Source organism: Branchiostoma floridae, chromosome 1 (genome assembly GCF_000003815.2).
Source record: "Branchiostoma floridae strain S238N-H82 chromosome 1, Bfl_VNyyK, whole genome shotgun sequence".
Classification (NCBI taxonomy): Eukaryota; Metazoa; Chordata; class Leptocardii; order Amphioxiformes; family Branchiostomatidae; genus Branchiostoma; species Branchiostoma floridae.
This window is the reverse complement of record NC_049979.1, coordinates 16,938,652-16,960,629: the sequence shown is the minus strand read 5'-3', so window position 1 is coordinate 16,960,629 and position 21,978 is coordinate 16,938,652. Positions and strand designations below refer to the sequence as shown.

The window sequence follows — 21,978 nt, the reverse complement described above, 5'->3', positions numbered from 1 at the left end:
GTGACTGGAAGATGAACTTGTACTTGTGAGGTTGGGTCAGGCTCTCCGATTCTTCACTGTTTTTCAAATTTAGTCAACTTTTCGGAAGTTTTCCATAGTATTCTTGGCACAGAAAAGATCAGTTATCTGAAATCAAACGAAAGCGTAGCCACTGGAAAACGAAACTAGCTAGAGATAATCGACTTCATTCAGACAACGAGGTTCATCAGTTTTTGTCGATTCTACATTTCAGCTAGATCTATTCCTTTACTTTTCCAGTTCCTTAAGGATTGTATCCATTGCGACTTCTGTACGTAAAAAATAGTGACGACTGTGAAACCCATTTCTTCGCTTGACAGATCACCAACCTTTGACCTTCAGCAAGGTCCTATATTCCTGTCGGTGTGACAGGGAGAGGAAGCAGCACCTGCCTCCCTACACGTCTGACATAGTCAAGAAAACTCTGCTACCTGAAACTGCCGCTCCGACACTCCTTACTGTGGTCCTGTGGGAGTACTGCAGCTCGCCTGGTCCTGTCTGTCGGTAGGGATTTCAGTTGTGTTTGTTGTTGTTTATATTTTGGATCGTACAAATTTAGTTATTTAGTTAGCTCAATGTTTCCACGCAACTAAGCACCAAGACATGTTAACGACAGGGTGGAATGAAGGAGTTAAAATGACCAGACACGGCAATGACGGTCAATCATTATGTTAACTCTGGTTTGATGTTTCACATTGATAACCCCTGAGACGAGTATTTTCGTGTCCTCTTATGGCATATATTTTGTACGTTCATCGGTTGTTCTGTAGGCTGTTGAAAAACGTTGGCTATCTTACCAAATAACCACGTTGCTATAGCGTACGTAAAACGCCGATGATGGCATCGTTTCTTTCAACCTGGAAATAAAAGTTGCCTCTTGTACGCATGGGGAAATACTGTTGCACGGTTTATATGGTTTATAAAGCGGTGAGATTGCTTTTATACAAAGTCATACACTTAGAGATATATCCAAAGCTTCTGTAGTGTGGAACAGACTCGATACCATCATTATGGTACGTAGTGTCACCTATGGTTTAGGTAATACGACCTGTTACCTATAGACAAAAGGACTTTTTCAGTTAAAGAAACATTCCTTCTTTGTGACATCTGCTATTTCAGATCGTGAATCTTGTGAGAAGTTGACCCCTGTGACGCAACCCTCCTCGCCCAAGCGTGTGGACTTGGTGGACATCCAGCTATCTGTAACATGTCGTGTTCCCTGTGGGCTCCGGATGTCAGCCAGAAATACAGCGCCTCCGACGTGCTCATGGAGTACTCCTGCCGGTACGCCACCAGTCTGGAGGACTTCATCGGGAACTACTTCAGGGAGGACAGGACGGGTCGGAGCGGGCAGACCACCGCATCGGCAAGGTACGCCGGGACACATGGATCCTCCTCCACAAACGGCGTGAGGTGGGAGAAAAGGAGTCTCGTCGTTCCTTCAGGTGATGCGACGTTTCCAAACTTTCTGGGTATACTTTGGGCAAAAATGATGGGGGAGGGGTGTTCCTTTCGTAATATATTTGAATGGAGAGAGAGAGCGCTTCGACTGAACGTGTTGAAAGTCATGACCCGAAGTTGTTAGCAGCAGCAGGATTTTATCTACAAGAACGAGCCTCAATGCCCATCAGACTTCTACATGATTTTAGGCCATCAACAGAAGTTCAGCATCATGTTAGGTCTCCGATATGTTGCAGTTCCATGTCTACACATATCTAGTGTTACAGCGTGTAACAATACATAAGTACGCTTCTCTCTAAGAACTCGTTACAAGCTTCGATTAAAGTCAATTAACGTGAAGTTAATTAATGTCGAGGATCCTGTTTTTGAGTGGTGTTTTTAAAAAAGATTTTCAAAGTATCAACGAAGATGGAGATTTGTCTGTCTCCCCTAGATGGTTTTATCGTCGGAATTGTTACATAACTTCATTAAAAGATGTGGGTCCCATGATCGATCAGTAACGCTCTCCCCACCCCCAGACCCGATGATGTGGAGCCCCGAGCACGTGCGCCAGTGGCTCCACTGGGCCATCAAGGAGTACAACCTCCAGGGCGTGGAGCCGGCCCGGTTCGACATGGACGGGAAGGAGCTGTGCAGGCTGCAGAGGGACGACTTCGTCAGGCTGACCAACGTGCATAACGGAGACGTGCTCTTCGCACACCTGCTCTTCCTCAGACCAGGTCGGTATTAGGGTGTGTTAGGCTTAGGCTTAGGTCACATTTCCAAATCGGGGCCCGGCCGGGATGTTTTAAGAAACGAAAAATAAAAATGTATACCTAGAAATACACACATATCATGCCCATGGATCTTATTTTGACACTTTGTGTATTTTGATGTCTTTCATATAATTCTTTTCGCTCCCGAAAGCTACCCGGCCGGGCCCCGGTTTGGAAATGTGACCTAAGCCTTAGGTCCCAGTGGTCGGACAGTTCACGGGATTTTTTTTGTGCACTTTCGGGCGTGACCCCTACGTAACTCCGTGGGATACTTGCGGCTCCTGGGTATTTGTTGGACCGACCGGGCACCGGGTTGAATTTAAGTCGGACTTAAAATGAACCGTGACCTACCCGTGGGGAACGACGATGGGTGCCCCCAGTATACGACAATTCAGCGGGACAAATTTGGGGCTTCGGGGCACGGCCGGGGCTACATCCCTGACGGGCACCGGTGCAATTGGGACCTAAGCCCTATGGAGTTTGGTGGATTCTGCATGCTAACGTTATGTGTGTATCTCCAGGAAACTTGTCTAATTCAACTTCACTGTCTTCACTTTGTTGCATATTACAGCGGTTAGTAATAAATACATTTCGCACAATTGTTGTATGCTCCCGTCCCTACAGCTATGCACCAACCTGTGCAGTTGGACGGTTTTGCATACACACCACCGTCTCCGAGACCTCCTCATAACGGTGAGTTGGCTTGGCGTTTTAGGACATTGAATCATACAATTCAGTATGTTCTGAAGCGTTTTCCCTTTATATTATACTATTCTCATATGTCAGTTGTGGGGCAAGCAGACCTTAAGAACCATTTACCACAGCAAGCGACAAGAGAGTAGCCCTCCATTACTAACATGGATGCGTTTCACCTCGTTCTCGCTAGATGGTACTTTGGAAGTTACTCCTGCTTGACATACACCTGCGGCACTTGGGTTCACACAGATTTCAAACACAACTAGTACTTCCCGGTATTGTTTTCTTTTCTTTTCTTTGTAAGAACTTTTGACAAGTTTTCTTTTCTTTTCTTTTTAAAACTTTTGACAACATAAGCTAACGATTTCACATAGGTTGAACCATTTAGGTAGTTTCGTCGTTAGTCAGTTCTTTGGCACCAATAAATGCTTCGTCATTAATTGATGTTGCAGCAAGATCTAGACGAAGAAGACGTGAAACATGTACCATTTAGCCACATTTCATGTGAGAATGCCGTTCAATGAAATAGTTAACAACAAACGAATGTGTCCCTACAATGTATATCCCGTAACTGTGACATTGAACAGTACACAGCCGCAAGGAGAGATCAGAACTGGACCACAAACTCCGCCTAGTTAAACAGGGATTGTTGGAATAACTGGCCCCTGAGATTCTCTATGCCTCCATATCTACACATCCCAGTCCCTGTTTTACAGAAGAATTATGGTGTTTACTAATTGTGTACTACTTATCAGACATTACCATGAAAGGATTCTTGCGAAAAATCACTTTCACGTAATTGAATAAGGTGGAGAACAAGCCATGGCTAAAGACAATATGTGCCGAGATTACATCATCCGCGGCGTAATAAGGCAGTCTGAAAGCTTATCCACTGAAGTTTATTAAAGACTTGAGTTCCTTAATTTCCAGTACCATTATCCAATACCCTGAGGGGGGACATTAGATGTTCGCCATTGAAACTGGAGTTACACATGGGAAATCAGTGCGATACCGTCTACTCTGCCCAAAGGGATAGCCGTACGTTTCTTCAAGGGTCCACTTCTCAAAGTGGTTATTACTTCATTTCGAGGAAAACTGAAATTTGTCCCTTGAAATACGTACGGCTATGACCAAATAAACAATGTCCAGCATGCTGATTCAGCAAAGAGACATGGATTTTGTAGTTTCACTAAGAATTTGTGAAAGGAGGAAAGGCAAAGACCGAAAGAATGGAAAAGTACCATAGAAGGGGAAAAGAAAGGGAATAAGAAAAAAAAGAAAACTGCGAAGAGGAAGAAAGAAAGACAGAGAGTAAGTAAGAGAAAAGAAATAGTCGAGAAGAAAAGGAGAAAAAACGCATGTACTTGAGGGCGCTTCTGAACGCCCACAAAACGCCCTTTCCGGGCAATACGTGTACTTTACATTATCATATAAGTCTGGCCTCATCTGATGTTCACTAATCAACATTAATAAAACACGGCTTTGCATTCTAGAAAAAGCTTCCTTCTGTCCTCCCGCCTAACGCGTTATCTACAGCAGAGGACACATCGGACGAGTTCTTATTTCAGCAAGACAATCGTCTTGACTCCAGTTCGAGATCCCTCGAAGAAGAAGAGTCTGTCCCCCACCATCCATCAGTCTACCAATAAGGGATTTGTAGCCATCATTGTTCCTTATCTGTCATGACAGTGGTTCTGGTGGCAGATACTGGGGAGTTTGCAGACGGAATTAATAAAGAACTTTTGAAAGCAAACTTTAAAGGCGACTTTGACATATCGCCGCCATTCTCAAGGTGCTACCGCAGATATTCCCCTGGTGACCGGGCCCGCATCGCGTCACGGTGGGACGGTGGTAGTTAGGCGCAAGCTGCCTTGTCAAGGAAGACGGACAGTTATTCTACTTTTATTACTTTAAACTATAATTACATAATCCTACTAATCACCATTTGGTATCACATGGCATTTCTTCCAATTGATCATATGAACCGTTGTTTGGTATCTTAAATGTTAATAAGACCCATTAACACTGAAGACCTACCCTTATGGTGAATATAGCGGAATGCGTTATACCCTCTGTCCACTATGACGACGCCCTTGCCGTGCTCGCTCTGCGATCAGTCAACCAATTTTGTAGAAAAAAACTAACCCTTTTACTCTTTGTGTGTGTTTTGTTTGTGTTTTCAGGCACACTTGTACATTTTGTATGATCCACCAAGTATGAAATCGACGATTACACTTCCGTTGTAGGTTGCAATGAGAGCGCCATCTAGTGGAAAGGGGACCTGCATTAGCCTTGGCCTTAGCCCCCCCCCCTCCCTTCTGTTAGAAGGCGATTGCGCTGCGCTCTCACTGCGACCTTAAACGGTGTACATACGTGTAACCTTCGATTTCATACTGGGTATATAATGAAAATGTAAAAGACAACACAACAACAACAACAAAACATTAAAATGTTAGTTTTTTTCTACATAATTTGTTGAGCGATCTGTAGCTAGGTCGCAGAGAGAGCGCGGTTAGAGTGCCGCCCAAGTGGAAAGAGGTTATTAGCCTAAATCAAATGTCTCATGAAACAGAAGGGGACGGCAGGTGACTTTCAAGTCTGTTCGGACACTGACTTTTGCCGGCCGCATACTTGTCGGACATAAGGAACCAACACAACGGACTCAAACTCATAACCTTGTGGTTGTTGATCACTAGACAAACTATACATTGCAGTCAATGTTCGCTCGTATACTTGTGAACATATCTGTAGATAATGTATCTGTTATGATTCAAAGCGCCTCTGCAGAATGTTTTAAGGGATATCGCACTTAACGAGGGAACGTTCATTATATGTTCTACAGGATAGTTTGTTCACCGTGGTTGTTTCTTACGTTTAGCATGCCGAGAATATATTTCTTCATGACGGGACTACTGTCGATATGAAAGTTGAGTATTCAATAACCCCAACCTCACCTGAACACAGAACAGTCCCTTATCACGGGGCCCAAATTTCCAGGAAGGAACAAACGAGCCCGAGGGTAACGAGCCTGATGATTCAGGCCCAGCTCCAGAGAAATTACCAACCCTCACGTGGCGTCCTGCAATTGCCCGATAATTTCCTAGCGTCAAAATAGCTGCCAGTAAAAACGATGTCAGCAGATGCCTATCTGCGTTTCTGGCGCTCGCTGACTGTTTTGTTTTGTGGGTATGGAGTGTTGGGAAACACGTTCTGACTCATCAGGGAAAACAAAGCATACATACACAAACTATGGTTCACTGTAACATTCTGTTAACCACGACGTTCAGTTCTTGTGACGTCACACCTCAAAAAAGACGTTCAGTTTTCACAGAAATAACTAGCTGACGGGACATACTGGAGGAAATCAACAATTGAGTGCGTGAGAAGTGGTTTTCACGTCCAATCGCTTTAAAGCAATTATGTGGTAATGGCGTATGTGTTGCCAAATTGCCCGCTAATAGCGAGGAATATTTCAGGGAGAAAAGCAGCGTGAGCATCTCTGGTGACGTCCCGAGGGGGACCTTGTCTCTTACATTTTTCACGGTGGGCCGTTAGTTTAGTTCCGACTCAATATCCAGTCTGTGCATAGCTTCCAGTCCGGACTTCTTGTCAGAGTATTAATGATGACGCGAGAAGAGAAACTTTGAATGTGAAATAGGAGAGTGAGAGAGAGAGAATCAGAGAGGAAGATACAGGGAGAGAGCTAGAGAGAGTGTGTGAGAGAGATAGAGAGATAGAAGGAGAGACTCAGAGAGAGACTCAGAGAGAGCAAGGAGGTGGAAAAGACATGTCTTTTTTAATCTCCTTGGAGAGAGAGACTCAGAGAGAGCTGTCTTTTTAAAAAAAAAGTCAACACCTCCTGGCCTTTATTGCCCGTCCTACCCCAACCCGACCCTGTGGACAGGCTACACCGCTAACCCTGCCTGACCCTTTAAGTGGCACCTAGCCAAACGACATTTCCTGAATACTTTCCTCAACAAAGTGCGTGGCGGGAGACCTGTGTCCCGGGGGTCACACAGGTGCTTCACCCGCCCCACATTACCTGTCCGCTCCTGGGACAGCTGACCTCTCCCTGACCTGACCTGACCTACAGACAGCACTTCCGGTGGGCCCGGGAAAACACCTACATTTGAGTAGTGATGAGGGGGTAACTTGCGGGGGGCGACTCGCCTCGACAGGTCACCTTGTCCGGAGATGGTCATTAGTATGTTATGGACATCTGTAAACGCAAATTCTTTAAATACATCCTATAGCTAGATGCCGTGGACATTACCCACCTAAACAGTATTCTTACAGGCAAAAAGCACCAACTGAGAGATATTGCTGGTCCTTGAAACAGAGTGAACTTCATTTTTTTCAGAAGGACTGAAAATCCTAGACCCATATGAACTCTTCTCTTTGACTATCAATGTCCCTGTTTCTGTTGTTGTCTTCTGAAACAACATTAACCCAATCATCGCTGTCAATCACTTTTGAGAGCAGAAGTTTGGTACAACAGCAGCACAGAGTCTCCCCTTGCAGAGCGATATTGATTGTAGCAAACTTTCGCGCACACATTACACGCGTTAATACCCGCGCCCGCCTGGTCCGTCCATCATTTCATACACAATTTACAAGTTTGGATAGTTTTGATAAGCTGCTGACGGCGCAATCTGCCGGTATCTTCAGCGCGTTCACACCGTATAATTCTCCTCCGACTGACGTGTCTGCCTAATCTGTTTACTGTACCATTGACAGTGCTGGAGAGAAGACTTGTGGGGATGGGAAATTTCAATCAGTGGCGGTGATCTATCAACATCCACTGCGCTACATTAACCTGATGACGTTTGACAGTTTCCGCCTGATGATGTATGATGTAGGAAAATCATTAAACATAGATATTCGCGCTCCCGCGAGAGAACTTAAACTTTGCGCCATTAAAGCAAAGTGGACAGCTAAAGTGGGTCTCAGGGGACAGTGTGCGCGGCTCCGGGATGGAGAGGGAAATGGGGGGATTCACAAAAGGACTTAACAATTTAAGAGCAATTGAACGGAACCAGTCCAGGTGTTACCGTTGGTTTAACTTAAGAGTCGCCGTTAAACATAACAACAAAAGCTGGGGCAGTATGTCGTCCCTGTACGGTAAGATAGTCGATTCTTTCCCAAGTTTCCTCATTGTTTAGGTGTTTGGAAGGAATATAGATAGCGCCCAAATCAATGCGGGGACAGTATTCTTCAATCACTATTAAGAATATTGCACAATTAGCCTACGGGCAGGAACTTAGCAATAAATTTTCTTGCTTTAATGACAGCGTGGAGCGTTTATTCCGAGGCAGGCGACTCGGAGTAGTTATTCATCTGTGGTGTTGACATCGTCGCCATCACGCAAACGGTCGGCATATGTTTTCACTCCTGTTGTTACGCAACAGGAGAGTACGTTCACAAACATGGGGAAATAAAAAGCTTTGGAAACGACAAATACAAACTGCAGAAATAACTATTTTCAGAAGGTCTTTTACTCTCACGTTCTGCTTTCATATTGAGACGTCTTTTTGTTCCGAAAACGCCCAGACCACCTTACAAGATTTGGCATTTTCACGGACGTATTCATGTTCAACTTTGCACTATCTTCTTCCACGAGTAATCATATGTTGCCCTTTTTAGTCTTGATGCCTTCGTGAGTTTTGCTTCGATAGAAAAAAGACCACGTCATCATTATAGAGAAGCGCTGGCGCTAGGAGGCGCTATTTTGTAAGAGAGTGCCCCATGAAACATATCGGATCGTCTTATACGAGGTGGCCTTTGTACGATGTATCCATCGATAAAATGCCCGGAAGACACAAAACCACACGCATGTTTTCATGTGGTAATAGTTTTGCGAAACAAAAGTACATGCATTATATGAATTCTTATTTTCGGCATGAGTACAACGTTAACAAGTAACGTTTACTAGACATTTAAGCATTTTGCTTACAAGGTCTCGTTCACACGTCCGCTACGGTTATTATTGTTGCATTTCATGGAGAGATATGACTGCTTTGTCAGAGACATTTTCACGAAGTAGAGATTTCTGCCGTAGGTGAACACTATATCATAGTATATGATAGATGCGAATTCTGTCGTCGGTAAAAAAAAAATAGGTATTAATAATTTCCCACCAAAAATGGATGATGAGGTCATCTGCCTTGCATGTCACATTATATCATGTTTAGGCCTGAGTCTTTGTGTTGAGCAGAGAGACTGTAGATCAAAGAAATTGTGTTTTGTTGAGAAAAGGCACCCCTTGTTCAGCGGCACTAACGCCCGGCAGGGTAGGCTTGTTTGCGTCCCTACCACCCTGGGCGCGGCGGTACGACCGGGGCTGGCCGCACAAATAGGCGGCATTAAACGTGCTTATTCCCGCTGCAGCACGGAGAAAATTGCCCGTAATTACCGCAATGTCGCGCTCTCTCGCGCTGATTCCCCCCACTCTATTTTAACTAAGCGTAAAATGTTTTAAATGTTCCCACGACGTGTTCCCGTCGCGTTGTCGCAACTGTGCGACTTTTCCCACCGGAGTTTAATAGTAGACAAGGGACAATCAGAGCAAGGCTCTCTGGGATCTATATGTCCCTATAACATACGGAGTAAGTCCTGCCACAAGCTTGTGTTTTGACAATACTGTGAAATAAGGACTTTTATTAATAACAGTAATGAAAACAGACGGACAAACAACAGACGGAGAAATCAAGTCTGTCTTTACTATGTTGATCTTACAAATCGCCCCCCTCCCCACTCAGAAATCCACCTGCTCCACATATTTCCCCTCCCTGACAAGCTATTTCCGAGGGTTGTTGGGGAGGAAATGTTGGCCTCCGTCCGAAGACGAAAAGGAAAGTCTGTCCAGATGGAGAGCTGTCGGCTAGTGTTGACCCAACACGTTCCCTACCCTTCCTTCCACACACTACATGATTACATTTTCCCAAATTTCCCCCCGTAAAAGCGGCGGAAGGACGAAGTCTCTCCGGTCACGCGGTAACAGCAAAGTACCCATTCTCTGTCGTCCCACGCAGGTGCGCGGGTCTTCGCTTAAGTCGACAGCACTGTAAGTGGTTTAATGGGCTTGTGTTTACACGTTCCGATCAAGAGAGACTCCATTTTCGTCATCACTTTGTTGTGACACTCGATCATCTGTATGTGCAGGGTGGGAGAACTTAATGTGCTTGTACAGAGAATTGTTTGAAGCGGCGATGATTCGGGAGATTGGCTGTGTGCAGAGGAGATTACAGGTACCCAGAGTCCGCGACTCGCACAGAGACAAGAAACGGCTTTCTGACCACACGAGTCACGTCGTCCAGTTGGTCTCCATGGATACAGATACTCGTAGATTTAAAAACTCTTTAAAAGACTTTTATAGGCTTATTCACATTAACGCCAACTTAACTGCATGGATATACTGCGACATGAAAGTTAGATACACATAAAACACATGTCAAAGTAAAAAAATGATGAAAGGAACTTGTTAAACCTATTACATGTTAGATTTTGGAAATAGATGTGATAGTCAGGAGGTAGCAAACTATGAGTAATATTGCACACTTTTTAAACGTATTTTACATTTTATATCTCAAAACGTGAAGTACGATAACGTCAATTAAAAAGGATTGCAATTACTTTAAGCCATTGATGACTTGCGCCATCTAAACTTTAATGCAGCCTTAAGTAAACTTTCTTTGACACATCGCTTCCTGACTACCTTTCCGTCTGATGGGATTACTTAGTGTCAGAAAAAGTTGTATCTAACGAAAGGAAGAGATTTGGCTCAAATCCATGTAACGGGCAGTAAGTGAGGGAGGATAAAGGCGTACCTACAGTTAATCTACAAAGCAACAGCTTCTTACAACTTCTATGTAAAAAGGGACTTAAGGATAAAACACTCCCGTACTTAATTAAGCACAGCATTATGGGGCAACACTGTTAGATCTACAGGCACTGGCATGTTGGTTACCATGGCGACGACATCAAAAGTTAACCAACTCGCCAGTGTCCTGTCTTATGACGTCAACCCACACCAGGTCTAATAGTTTAGACTGTAACTACATTAGTCGGAAGGGATGGGTACAATATGATCTTCTCTTGTCTATTGACGAGAAGAAACCAAACCTGCAAATTCTCCGGTCATTGGCGTGACACCCTCTGTCATGTGCCGATCTAATAACAGAAATATAGCACATATTGCACGGATCATTACATTAGTATTTCAAACTACCTACACGGGTCACATAAGAAGGGGTTTCTTTTAATCACAAGTAAATATAATACGATGTGATTAGATTTCAAGCACGGGGCGATGTTTTATGAAATTATATTTGCACGTCCGATTGGACAAATGTGAACCAACTCGCCAGTGTCCTGTCTTATGACGTCAACCCACACCAGGTCTAATAGTTTAGACTGTAACTACATTAGTCGGAAGGGATGGGTACAATATGATCTTCTCTTGTCTATTGACGAGAAGAAACCAAACCTGCAAATTGCCCGGTCATTGACGTGACATCCTCTGCCATGTGTCAAACTAATCACGGAAATATAGCACATATTGCACAGATCATCACATCAATATTTCAAATTACCTACACCTACACCTACACGGGTCACTTAAGAAGGGTTTTCTTTTAATTACAAGTAAATATGATACGGTGTGATTATATTTTGAGCACGGACGCTTCTTCATAAAATCATATTTTCACGTCCTATTAGACAGACGGAAGCCAGACTCGTATCGATGTATAAGTACATAATTTTCGCCTCTACTTTGAACCTCGTCAAATGGAATTGTACAAAATCTCTTTTAGAATTATGACATTGCCCACAGCGCAATGTTTATTTCTAGATACATGATATACATGCCACTGAAGGTTTCTGTAAAGATACTGAATCAAAAATCGAACAACTATAATTTAGAGGATTGCAAGAACACGTTGAGGATAACAATGGCATAGTTTCTCATACAGAATACTCTGTCAGAAAGTGTGTAGTCTGGACAGGCTGTGTGTTGTAATCGGGAGGTTCGTGCGAAACCTTCATACTTTTTCTCAGCCTTGGTGTAGAAAAACGGATGTGAATAAGGCCAATAAGACATACCTGTCGTACTAAACTGACATGCTATGTTAACAGGGCACAGCAATTTGTCAATTCAAGCCTTAACATGTTGGTTTCATACTTTGAGCTGTGAGGTTTGGAACACCAAGACCGCGGCTGTGTGGACGATGCTGAACCGTGGAACATGTCTGAAAGTTGTGCACCAGGCTTCACGCACAGAAGCCGCCCGCAGGGAGGGCTGATAACTGTATCACCAGATGTGTAACTAACTAACTACAGTAACTAACTAGCTAGCTAACCGGCAAATAAGTACCAATCAGTTGGGCATCTTTACAAATACACATATGTTTTAGTGACACGTTATGTTCATAAATGTAATGGCTAGCTGGGATGTAGACATTTAAAGCTCACTGAAAGTTGCATATTGTACAGAATTGTGACTGCGGTGCTGAGCGGTGTGGAAACTTAACTTGACCCAGGGAGGGAGCCCATCTCCCCCCCAGCTTCCCCTCCATCCGACACGGATGTTGTGTTCTGGGCGGGCGTGATAATTAGCCTACTGACACCCCATTGGTCGGCGTGCACGCCGCATAATCCGCCTCTCACTGTTATTGTCAACAGCGATTGCAGTTCCTCTCAATGAAAAAGGCCCTCGGGCCCCTCCATCGCCTCTTTATATCCACAGAGGAAATGTAATATTGCCAGGTAGACCCCGCGCGGCGCAGATCGGAGTCGTGTAGAGTAAACTGTGCTACTGACGAGCAGGTCGCAGACAGGCGAGCCGAGACAGACAGACGACAGGGTAGCGGTCACGGGCAGCTGCCGCCCAGGTCTACATAGATGTCTTTACTCAAAGCTTCAGTGTCATCCGACTGCTACAGTCACCATCGTTGCGCCTTCAGTATACCGATGTTTCTCGCCGGTAAAAATGATATTTTGTCCTGTAATCATTTATCCCTTTGCGACCCCGTCTTCGCTAGTTTTTTCTCTGAACACGCTTAACCCTACGCCCGAAGGTTTCCACTGTGGAGACAGGTGGCTATTTCCCAAGCCTCGGGGACAATGTGTAGAACCTAATGTTTATATCACATACACGTATTGGTGTTTTTCTTGTTTTTTTTTCTGTTAATGCAATGTAATTTACGTTTGTAATTTACGCTTCATTTATCCCCGTCGACGCGCAGTTACCCCGAGAGAATCCCCATATCTCTGCTTCCTTTAGTCCTACATGACGCACACGCTACCGCTGTATGTAATCCCCAACCTTTACGGGCTCCGGTCCTCTCCACACGTACTTTAGATGATGTCTTCATTCGTTATAACGTAGGACGCATTTCATGTTTGATATTTTCTTGTTTTTCCCGTAGATCCGTCGTACGAGTGCCTGATGAGAGAGCGGCAGGCGGCGGGGGGATGGAACGCGCAGGCAGGCCCCGCCACCTCAGAGAAAGGTAAGAATCTCTCACACAATGTAGCAGTTTCCTCTCACTTTGCCAAGCAAGCATGCATATCATGGTTACCGTTAAAATATCCATAGAAAATAGCGTTAGCTGCAGTGGAACCTACAAAAGGCCATGGTCGCGCTTTGTTGTTTGAGTCCGCTACTTGAAAATCTCCACCACGCCCGCTCGATTCTGAACCAATTCTGATATTTCTATCGGACGAATATCGTGAGGTTGTGTAGGTCATGGTGTCAGCTCTTCTGTTTCTTTGCTTAGAATGATGTGCGTTACATTTTGTTGTTTTGTTGTGGCATGGCCGATTTTCGCATACACCAGTTAGCTCTACCTTTAGTCCCTAAAATTCCCCTTAAAGAACAGAGAGGCAGGGCGAAACAACTGCCCTGAATGACCTCAAATTTAGTATCTGTATTTTGTAGAGGCAACAGTACCCTCTGTACAGCCCGTGAATCGCGTGGTGGCTGATTCTGCCCGGCCCGTGACCTGGGAAGTCACACGTATTTCCTGCCCGCCAGCTATCTCTCCAGCCCGCCGTAAGGAGCGCCAATGAGTTCCCGATATCCTGTAGTAGCGCTTTTGAGACTGCTGTAATTTTACGGTAGGGCCAAAAGTAACTAACCTCTTCCCAAGTTAAGAAACGATCGCCATTTACAGTGGGTATTTTCTACCCGGCAGTCCTTGATAGAGAGGGAAGACGGAGACAAAACGCCCTGAAAGGCGACGATTTGGCGGCGGAACTAAGGGTCAGCGGCGGAATTTCCGACTGTCGTCGGGACTCGGTCATGTTCAAGTGGCCCCACATGAAAGGTAGACAACGGCCCCGTGCCGTTCCTGGCCGCATCAAAGCCGAATGTTTGTCTCAGCTTTCCGCGCACATCCCCTGAACACTTTATCTTCCCGGGCAGTGAATACTGCTCGTAGCTCTCCGCCTTATCTCAGTCCACACGAGCAATTATCGCCCGAGCACAGAGCAGTCGTGCCTGTCGTTCATAAACCGCCTTCAATAGAAAAACGGCTTATCTCTAGCGCGCAGGGAACAATAGGTGCCGCGCTTTCTCACCGCCGCGAGTCGCAACCGCTATATGACATTTTCCTACCCTTATCTGTCAGGGAGAATTTTCCACATTAACGTTTCCCTTCCTTTCTTTTTTCTCTTATTTATCCACCCAGACTTCTCAGCGCCGTCTATCCACTCCGTCACCAAGCCAGTAGTCGATGTAGCCAGTGTGCATGCACAGACAAGGAACATGCAAGGTAACACACGCACACGCACACACGCGCCTTTTTCTCACCTCCTCTGCTCTCATCTTTGATCAAATTAGTAGATGTCAGACGTACAGGAAGGTCTCTTCACTTGAGCAGGATGTCGGGGCTGATGTATGCTCTTGAGGAGGGCAAAGAACACGGCCTTTCTCTCAACGCCCATTTCCTGACAGAAGATAAAGGAATCCGGTCCGTCCGACCCCGATAAATCTATAGCTGTATCTTGAAGCAGCACTATGGGTTAATGTTGTAGACTGATAGCAGCCAAACAGGGGTAGGCCGACACGTTTGGACATCTGTGACGTGCTGTGGGGCACAACGCGGACGTTTGGCGATCCCAGGAACAACCACAATCAACAAAACAATCATCAAATTTTCTTTAATGACCACTTTCTGTGGATCAATCGTTGGTGCATTTTATTGACAAGAAATGGGGACGAAGAGATAAACCGACATCTAGAATATATTTCTTTTCAAAAATATTCGTCGTTTTTTATTCGTTTGAAGCCAAATATGATTACAGAGGAAGCAATATTTTCGTTTTGACAAAAAAGGGGTAAGAAAAGTATCATTTTATGTGGATTTTGCAGCATTTTTTCGTTCTTGTTTCTAAGACTTCAAACACTAGTGAATTCGATGCCAAAGAATTCGATTCCGACTTGAGGGTCTTTGATATAAAATCTTCATATTTCTTCGCAAATGAAGTCGAGTGTTTCGTAACAACAATGAAGCGCATACTTCTCGACATTAGCATCTCATACTTGATACTATTCTTGGCAATACTACACACTAGTGTCTATCAACATTCGTACCTTACTTAACGTCAGTTCCACTGTAATGAGAGCATCCTTTTTTCAGCATTGTATAATGGTATGCACTATTACCAAATCGGGCTTCGTGATTTGGCAATATTCCTCATCATGAAGCTAACTCTATCAAAATAATTTTTTCCCATTTCCTCATTATTTCACCCAGAGAGTGTTTGCATCCTTTTTTGTTCATATGAACAGGTGCGGACCACATCTATCCCCGTATATTTCTGTTTCGTAACGTTCTCCATCCGCTCAATTTGTGTTTCATTGACATGTTGCGTAAATAGGAAAGTTCTAGGGCTTTACACAGGCAGCTACTATGTTGGCTGCTATAGAGTTGTTACGGTGGGTGACTGCAAGGCCTAAGCATAAGGAAACACTCAAACATCTCAAATTGAAACGAAATATAAATTCCACTCCAAAGGGATACATCAGAAAGATACAAAGGCTTTTAAACTGCGAGCATAATTGTCTTGTTGGGGGTTATGGTCTATACAGGACGTAAATATATTCATCATATAAAGGTAGCGGATGCACGAGTAATGTAGTAAACTTGAACGATCCGTTTGTTTGTTTCTCTCCCGGTACAGTGACAGATCCGTACCAGCTGTTCGCACCCATCACCAGTCGGCTGTGCAGCCAAGGTACGTACACTACTGCTTCCTATAGTAATCATATCAACAGACATGTAACCATGGTGCCCAGCCATCTGTCCTGGAGTGGGGCATGTACGTGAAACGCTAATGAGCGAGGCAGAATTCATGCTAGAGAGCAAAATAAACAGAATGGATAGTCGTGATTTTGTCATACATTCATTGCATTTTCATTACATCAATACTGAGTGCCCAACAAACTCCACAAAACGATTTTTTCAGGATAGAAAACTGGTCATAGAGACTCTGAAATAGAGATACATACGTACTATACGAAGTTCTATCTGAATTGTCAATATTCTTTAAAGGTAGAGACCGGTTAATAAACTTGTGCAGATCGATGGGTAGCGTTAGTCAACCCTCTACGGGGTTCAAACGGTGGTAGAATTGGTAACAACTATAAAATAAAAATATGCTGAATAGATAAGGGACCTAAGAATAAAAAAAACACCACGTACCATCTCTTTCCACGCGGGTCACAGGGCTTTGCATTATCTAGATTTACACGCACATCAGTTGTACAGCACGGTTATCTTTTGGTTGTTCTCTAAAACTGTACAAGAACAGTTCAGTTTTGGGATATAATCCACAAACCTGAATGCATATTTCCTATTATCATTCTAAAAATGAGACCGCCAATTCATCCAGAAAATGAAAACGGCGAGGCAAGACGGTTTTAAAGCCTATTCTTTGGTCAGCAACTTGACCATAACGCCGCTCGAACGTTTTGACACCAGTGTGTCCATTCTCTCTCTCCACCTCGACTGGGTCATTCTTACTTTATTTGCATGGTCGTGGGTGATTATCCTACGCTTTTCAAATGGTAAATTTGATTTCGTTTCTACGTCTATAATGGCACTCTTCTGAGAATGTCTTGACCTTCCAATCTTTACACGGGGACCTTATTTGACCTTTATCTCCATGGTTGTGAACGCGCCCAGACCAAATTGTTTTCGTGCCCGGCAATAATGTCTGAACACCCCTGACTGCTCCTTTGGCAGTGCAATGTTTTAATAATTAATGTTATTATGTGTGAGTTTAAAGTTTGGTGAAAAAACTGAACATGCCTTGTGAATCAAATAATTGATAGAGAAAGGAACTTCATTTCCTATCATTTGTGTAACATTTTGACTCTCCGAAATCAAGGGATGGATGTTATTTTTTGTTCTCCACAAAGCCACATCAAGGTGGACACAAGTCAAGCAATGTTACTTGTGCCCCTGACTTGTTGTTTCTCTGAACAGTGCTTGACATTTTTCTCCATCGGATATGATTTGACGATACCATTGGCTGGGTGTTATTCGGTATAGGAGCCAAAAGATTTATTCACTACATACGTATTTGAGCATTTATTCTTTCTTACAGCCAGTTAACCATACTCAAGGGTGAGCTTACATAACATGTAACACGTGGTGCCTTATGACTTATGTTACGGTGCAAAAGTGAAAACACACGAAAAGAAAAAACAGGAAAACGCTGGGAGAGGATGTAGCTAACCATATATGGTGTATCCTCCTCAGGCTATGAGTTCCGGTCCTGTGGATTAACGGTAATAAGGGGTACCTTATGAAATAAACGGGGGAGAAATAGTGTCTTTGTCATCCGGATATTGGTGTAAACGTATTTTTCCAGCCTCTAAATGTTGGTGGGTACAGGATTCGCACTAGTGTGTGTGACTGGAGGAGCTTTGGAGTTATTACAAATGGGTGTAAGAAATGCACAGAAATTGATGATATGGTCTGAAATAATCCACAGCTGACTAACCAAGTGCTATATATAAATCAGATGGCTAGTAATCAGATAATGAACTCACAATGGAATTCTTTTTTTATGGTAAAAACAATCTGATTGAAACCTCCTTCATGATACAAACGGTAAAATGGAGTAATTTGTGTGCTCTGTCCCTAGTGCTGAAACACTATCCCTGTGTACTCCGGCAGGAAACAAAAACTGTTATAACGGTTGCTTACACGGCATTGGATAGCTTTCTGTGCTGCTGAAACACTCTTTATGCCGGCATGCCCTACTCGTAGCTGCCATATGGCCTGGCCTTGGTGCTGAAAGCGCGGTGTTCTGTTTCAAAGCCCTCCAATAACAAGAAACTACAAAAACGTCATTATCATACCTGCCAGAAGGAAACATCAATGCATGTCTTCGTAAAGTAATACCATACTAAGGAAAAGGGTCTTGCATGGAAGAGGTAAAAATATCCCTACAAACTATGTAACGTTAATGCCGTGATGGTGTTCTTATAGAATAACAACAACCAGATTTCAGGTCACAGATTTTGTTTGTTACTAATGTTAGTCTAGTGTTTCCATTTCTGAGAGAATTGCCTTGATACGTACCATAAGTAGATGGAGTTTGCTATTGACTGTGATATCCTCGGCATTATCAGGTACCTGTCGGCACAGAGGAAGGCTTAAAGGTACCTCATTTGTACCATCATAAATGGAGACGTTTTTAATCTGTCTATGTTTATCAAGGATTGTGTACTTCCAAAATACGGATGTACACCAAAGGATGGTGTAGTTTTCAAAGATTGTCTCCACTACCATCGGAAACCATATTCACCGTACCAGCCTTTGAAATACATGTCTGTGCGCTTCACGTCCCCTCCAGCGAGAATTTGATCCTTGCACTTATAAGATTGATTTGCTGATTTTCCATCTAGTACTTCCGCCAAGACCGGAGGAAAACAAGTGCCTTCTGATTGAAAGATGCTTTTTTCAATTCCCCTGTTTGATAGCAAGGCTCTTGATTTGGGGCCGTTCAGTCATTTTTTCCTGAGAGCGGAGAGGGCAAGGGCTCTTGTCGCCATCGGTGGAAGGTTTCCGCACAACACATAACCCGATGCCGCATTTCCAAACAGTTTCAGCGTTTGGAGTGTGCTTAGACAAACGTCTGTCGTGTGTTCTTCTCTCTACATCAGCGATTCAATTATTCATCATTCGGCTGTAAGGTGATTTTCGACTCTGTTGGGCGCCTCAGTTGCTAGCTTTTAGGCTCCGAAATCGCCACTTCACGTACGGCCTCGTCGCTCAGCAACGAACCTATTGTCCTTGTTAGGAAATAGGTTCTGTCTACAGTTCGAATAGGAATATCCCAACTTCGTTATGCGTTTCCTCACAAATCACGAGTCAATTACCGGGTATTTATTAATGTGTCTATTACCATTATCGGGCTGATTGTTACCAGGCGGTGCTGTGCGTCATCGCCGCGCGTGGCGGGGGGGAGCGGGAAGCCGTCTCCACGTGAACTGCTGAAACATGCGTCCTTGGTAGCCTCGCATCCTGTCACCTTCCTCCCGCCACGAGGCAATGACATACAAGTGCTCGATAGGAAACCCATTCTTACTGGTTGTCGTCAGTCAGATATCAAATGAGAAAAAGCGATTGACTGTAAAAACAATCAAATCGAATTCTATGGATGTCTATTAGTATGTCGATTTAATATGACATCACATTTTGGAAGCAAGGAGTATATGTTGATTATTTTTGATGTCGTTGACCTATAGTTCAAACCTCCCTAATAACTGTCCTGTAACTATGGTAACATCATTACCGGGCAAAGCGGTACCAGGGGGTCACGTTACAAACGACGGACATTTGTATGTACGGATAACTGTTCAGTTGTTCAATACTAGTCAAAATAGAACTAAATTGATTTAATTACAAATGATACACAGAGGATCTCAGCTAGTAAAAATATCTACTGTAACGGAATTCTCTTCTGCCAGGTTCAGGCCAGATCCAGCTGTGGCAGTTCCTCCTGGAGCTCTTGTCTGACGCCGCCAACGCCAACTGCATCACCTGGGAGGGAACCAACGGCGAGTTCAAGATGACGGACCCTGACGAGGTGGCGCGGCGCTGGGGGGAGCGCAAGAGCAAACCCAACATGAACTACGACAAGCTCAGCCGCGCACTGCGCTACTACTACGACAAGAACATCATGACCAAAGTGCACGGCAAGAGGTACGCCTACAAGTTTGACTTCCACGGACTGGCCCAGGCTGCCCAGGCAGCGGCGGGCGGTATTGCCTCCCCGTACAAGTTCCACACAGAACTGTCCTACCTGCCCGGGTACCCACACGGGCCCAAACTGAACTTCATGGGGGGACATATCCCGTCGTCCTCTGCGAACCTGTTCGCGTCGCCATCTTCCTACTGGTCCTCCACAGCAGCGGCCAACATCTACCAGAACCATGGCATGACGTCACATCCGGGACACCTAAGTTCTTATTACCCTTAAAACATTCGCTTTCTTTTGTATAATCTCCCCAGAAATGAGAACCACGTGATAACCACAATCTCACGAGATCTATAGTCCAAACGTAGTGATCGAAAGCGGGACCTTTCAGAACCGTACGAAGAAACACTGATTCATAAACATGACGGCACATTACGGGCTGACCTGGATTGTTTTCTTTCAGGTGGTGTAGAAAGGCATTGCGCATGCCAACGCCCATAAGGGTGTATAATCGTGAGGCTCGAAGGTCATGTTTGCCGTGAAAACATGTTGACAAAGTCAAAAGTTGACTGTATACTTAGAAGTCTGAGAAGTGTAACTTCAAAAGTTCAGAAATATAATTCTTTCTATTTGTGGGACCAAGTTGTAAAAAGAACGAGCATGGGGATGTGGGTGAGAATCAAAGATTTTAATCTACGACAGACCGGAGTATTGTTTATTTCTGTAGTAGGAGCTTGGATCTTATTTCGTTCTCTAAACTGTATACACAAGGTCTCTTAAAGTAAATTATGTTTGTAAGATGCATTGGCTCAATTTCTTTAAGGACGTAAAAGCGTAACTTTAGTAGAACACAACTCGGAGTATCAGTAGTACAATGTAAAATACCATGTATGTCTGTAAGTATAGCTATTACGGGAAAAGAATGTTTACCAAGTCTATTCTGTTGCAACATGTCCTTGTCAATGATTTTCCTGTTCTGTTGACCCGTCATTATACATATATTGAACACTAAACCTTGTGCAGACATTCTTTATTTAGGTTTCAGCAGTCAATTTTTTGGTCTCACGAAAGACGTTATACGTAGGTTAGTAAATCATATGATAGAAGACACCATGGACCAGGAACAAATGACTACGTGCCTAAAGACAACTAAAGAATTCATGAACATGAATAGTAAAAAAAGAGTGAATTATTCTGAACGAAAACAACATAATTGGTAGCAAGAAAATGTCGATGATTCGCGAAAAGTAAACTTGACTACTGTTCTTCATTTGTTGTGGCTTGTGACATTTGTGGACGTGAACATCGGTGCACTAAAAACAGATTCCCCGGTTAAAATATCCAAATTTTTAGTTCTACGTACGACTTCATGGTTCAACAGTAAACAGTATTGCACCATTCGTATCTTAAAAGACAATCGTCAGGTTAAGCAAAAGTAGTAATTTTGTCATGTATAATGTATACTTGGTCCGATTCATATAATAGCATCGTCCTTTTGTGGTATTATGGTATGCAAAACATGCATGCAAAGCTACATTACAAAAGTGCAGATGTATTATGGCAGTTTGCGTCCTATGGCGTGACCTTAGATATTTGTTGCGAAAAAAAGCTTAAGCGCATAGTGTGGCTAAAAACTATAAAAAGTTCGACCACCTTCTTGCAACATCATTAGAATAAAATCACGACTATACTGCAACAGTTATCTTCTGTTTATCAAGATTCTGTTTATAGATGATATTACCACATCGACACTGCTAGTCTACCTGCGAGTCAATGAATACCTACACTGGATCCATAAAAAATGTATTTACACTCTAACCTGTCGTGCTTG

The 21,978-nt window shown here is 43.8% G+C and overlaps 1 protein-coding gene across 2 annotated transcripts; it reads left to right on the top strand.

The window, feature by feature from the left end:
- Nucleotides 1-1,999: 1,999 nt before the first annotated feature.
- On the top strand, nucleotides 2,000-21,180 carry LOC118425565 (transcriptional regulator ERG homolog). 2 transcript variants are annotated; one of them, XM_035834498.1, is made up of 6 exons: nucleotides 2,000-2,198; nucleotides 2,859-2,927; nucleotides 13,358-13,441; nucleotides 14,621-14,704; nucleotides 16,116-16,169; nucleotides 19,918-21,180. In XM_035834498.1, exons 1-6 carry the CDS (start codon nucleotides 2,003-2,005, stop codon nucleotides 20,427-20,429), a joined length of 999 nt encoding a protein of 332 aa, XP_035690391.1. In that variant the 5' UTR covers nucleotides 2,000-2,002; the 3' UTR covers nucleotides 20,430-21,180. The 2 variants fall into 2 exon arrangements, with proteins under 2 accessions (XP_035690391.1, XP_035690399.1); XM_035834506.1 differs by lacking the exons at nucleotides 2,000-2,198; nucleotides 2,859-2,927 and adding an exon at nucleotides 12,606-12,912.
- The last annotated feature ends 798 nt before the right edge of the window (nucleotides 21,181-21,978 follow it).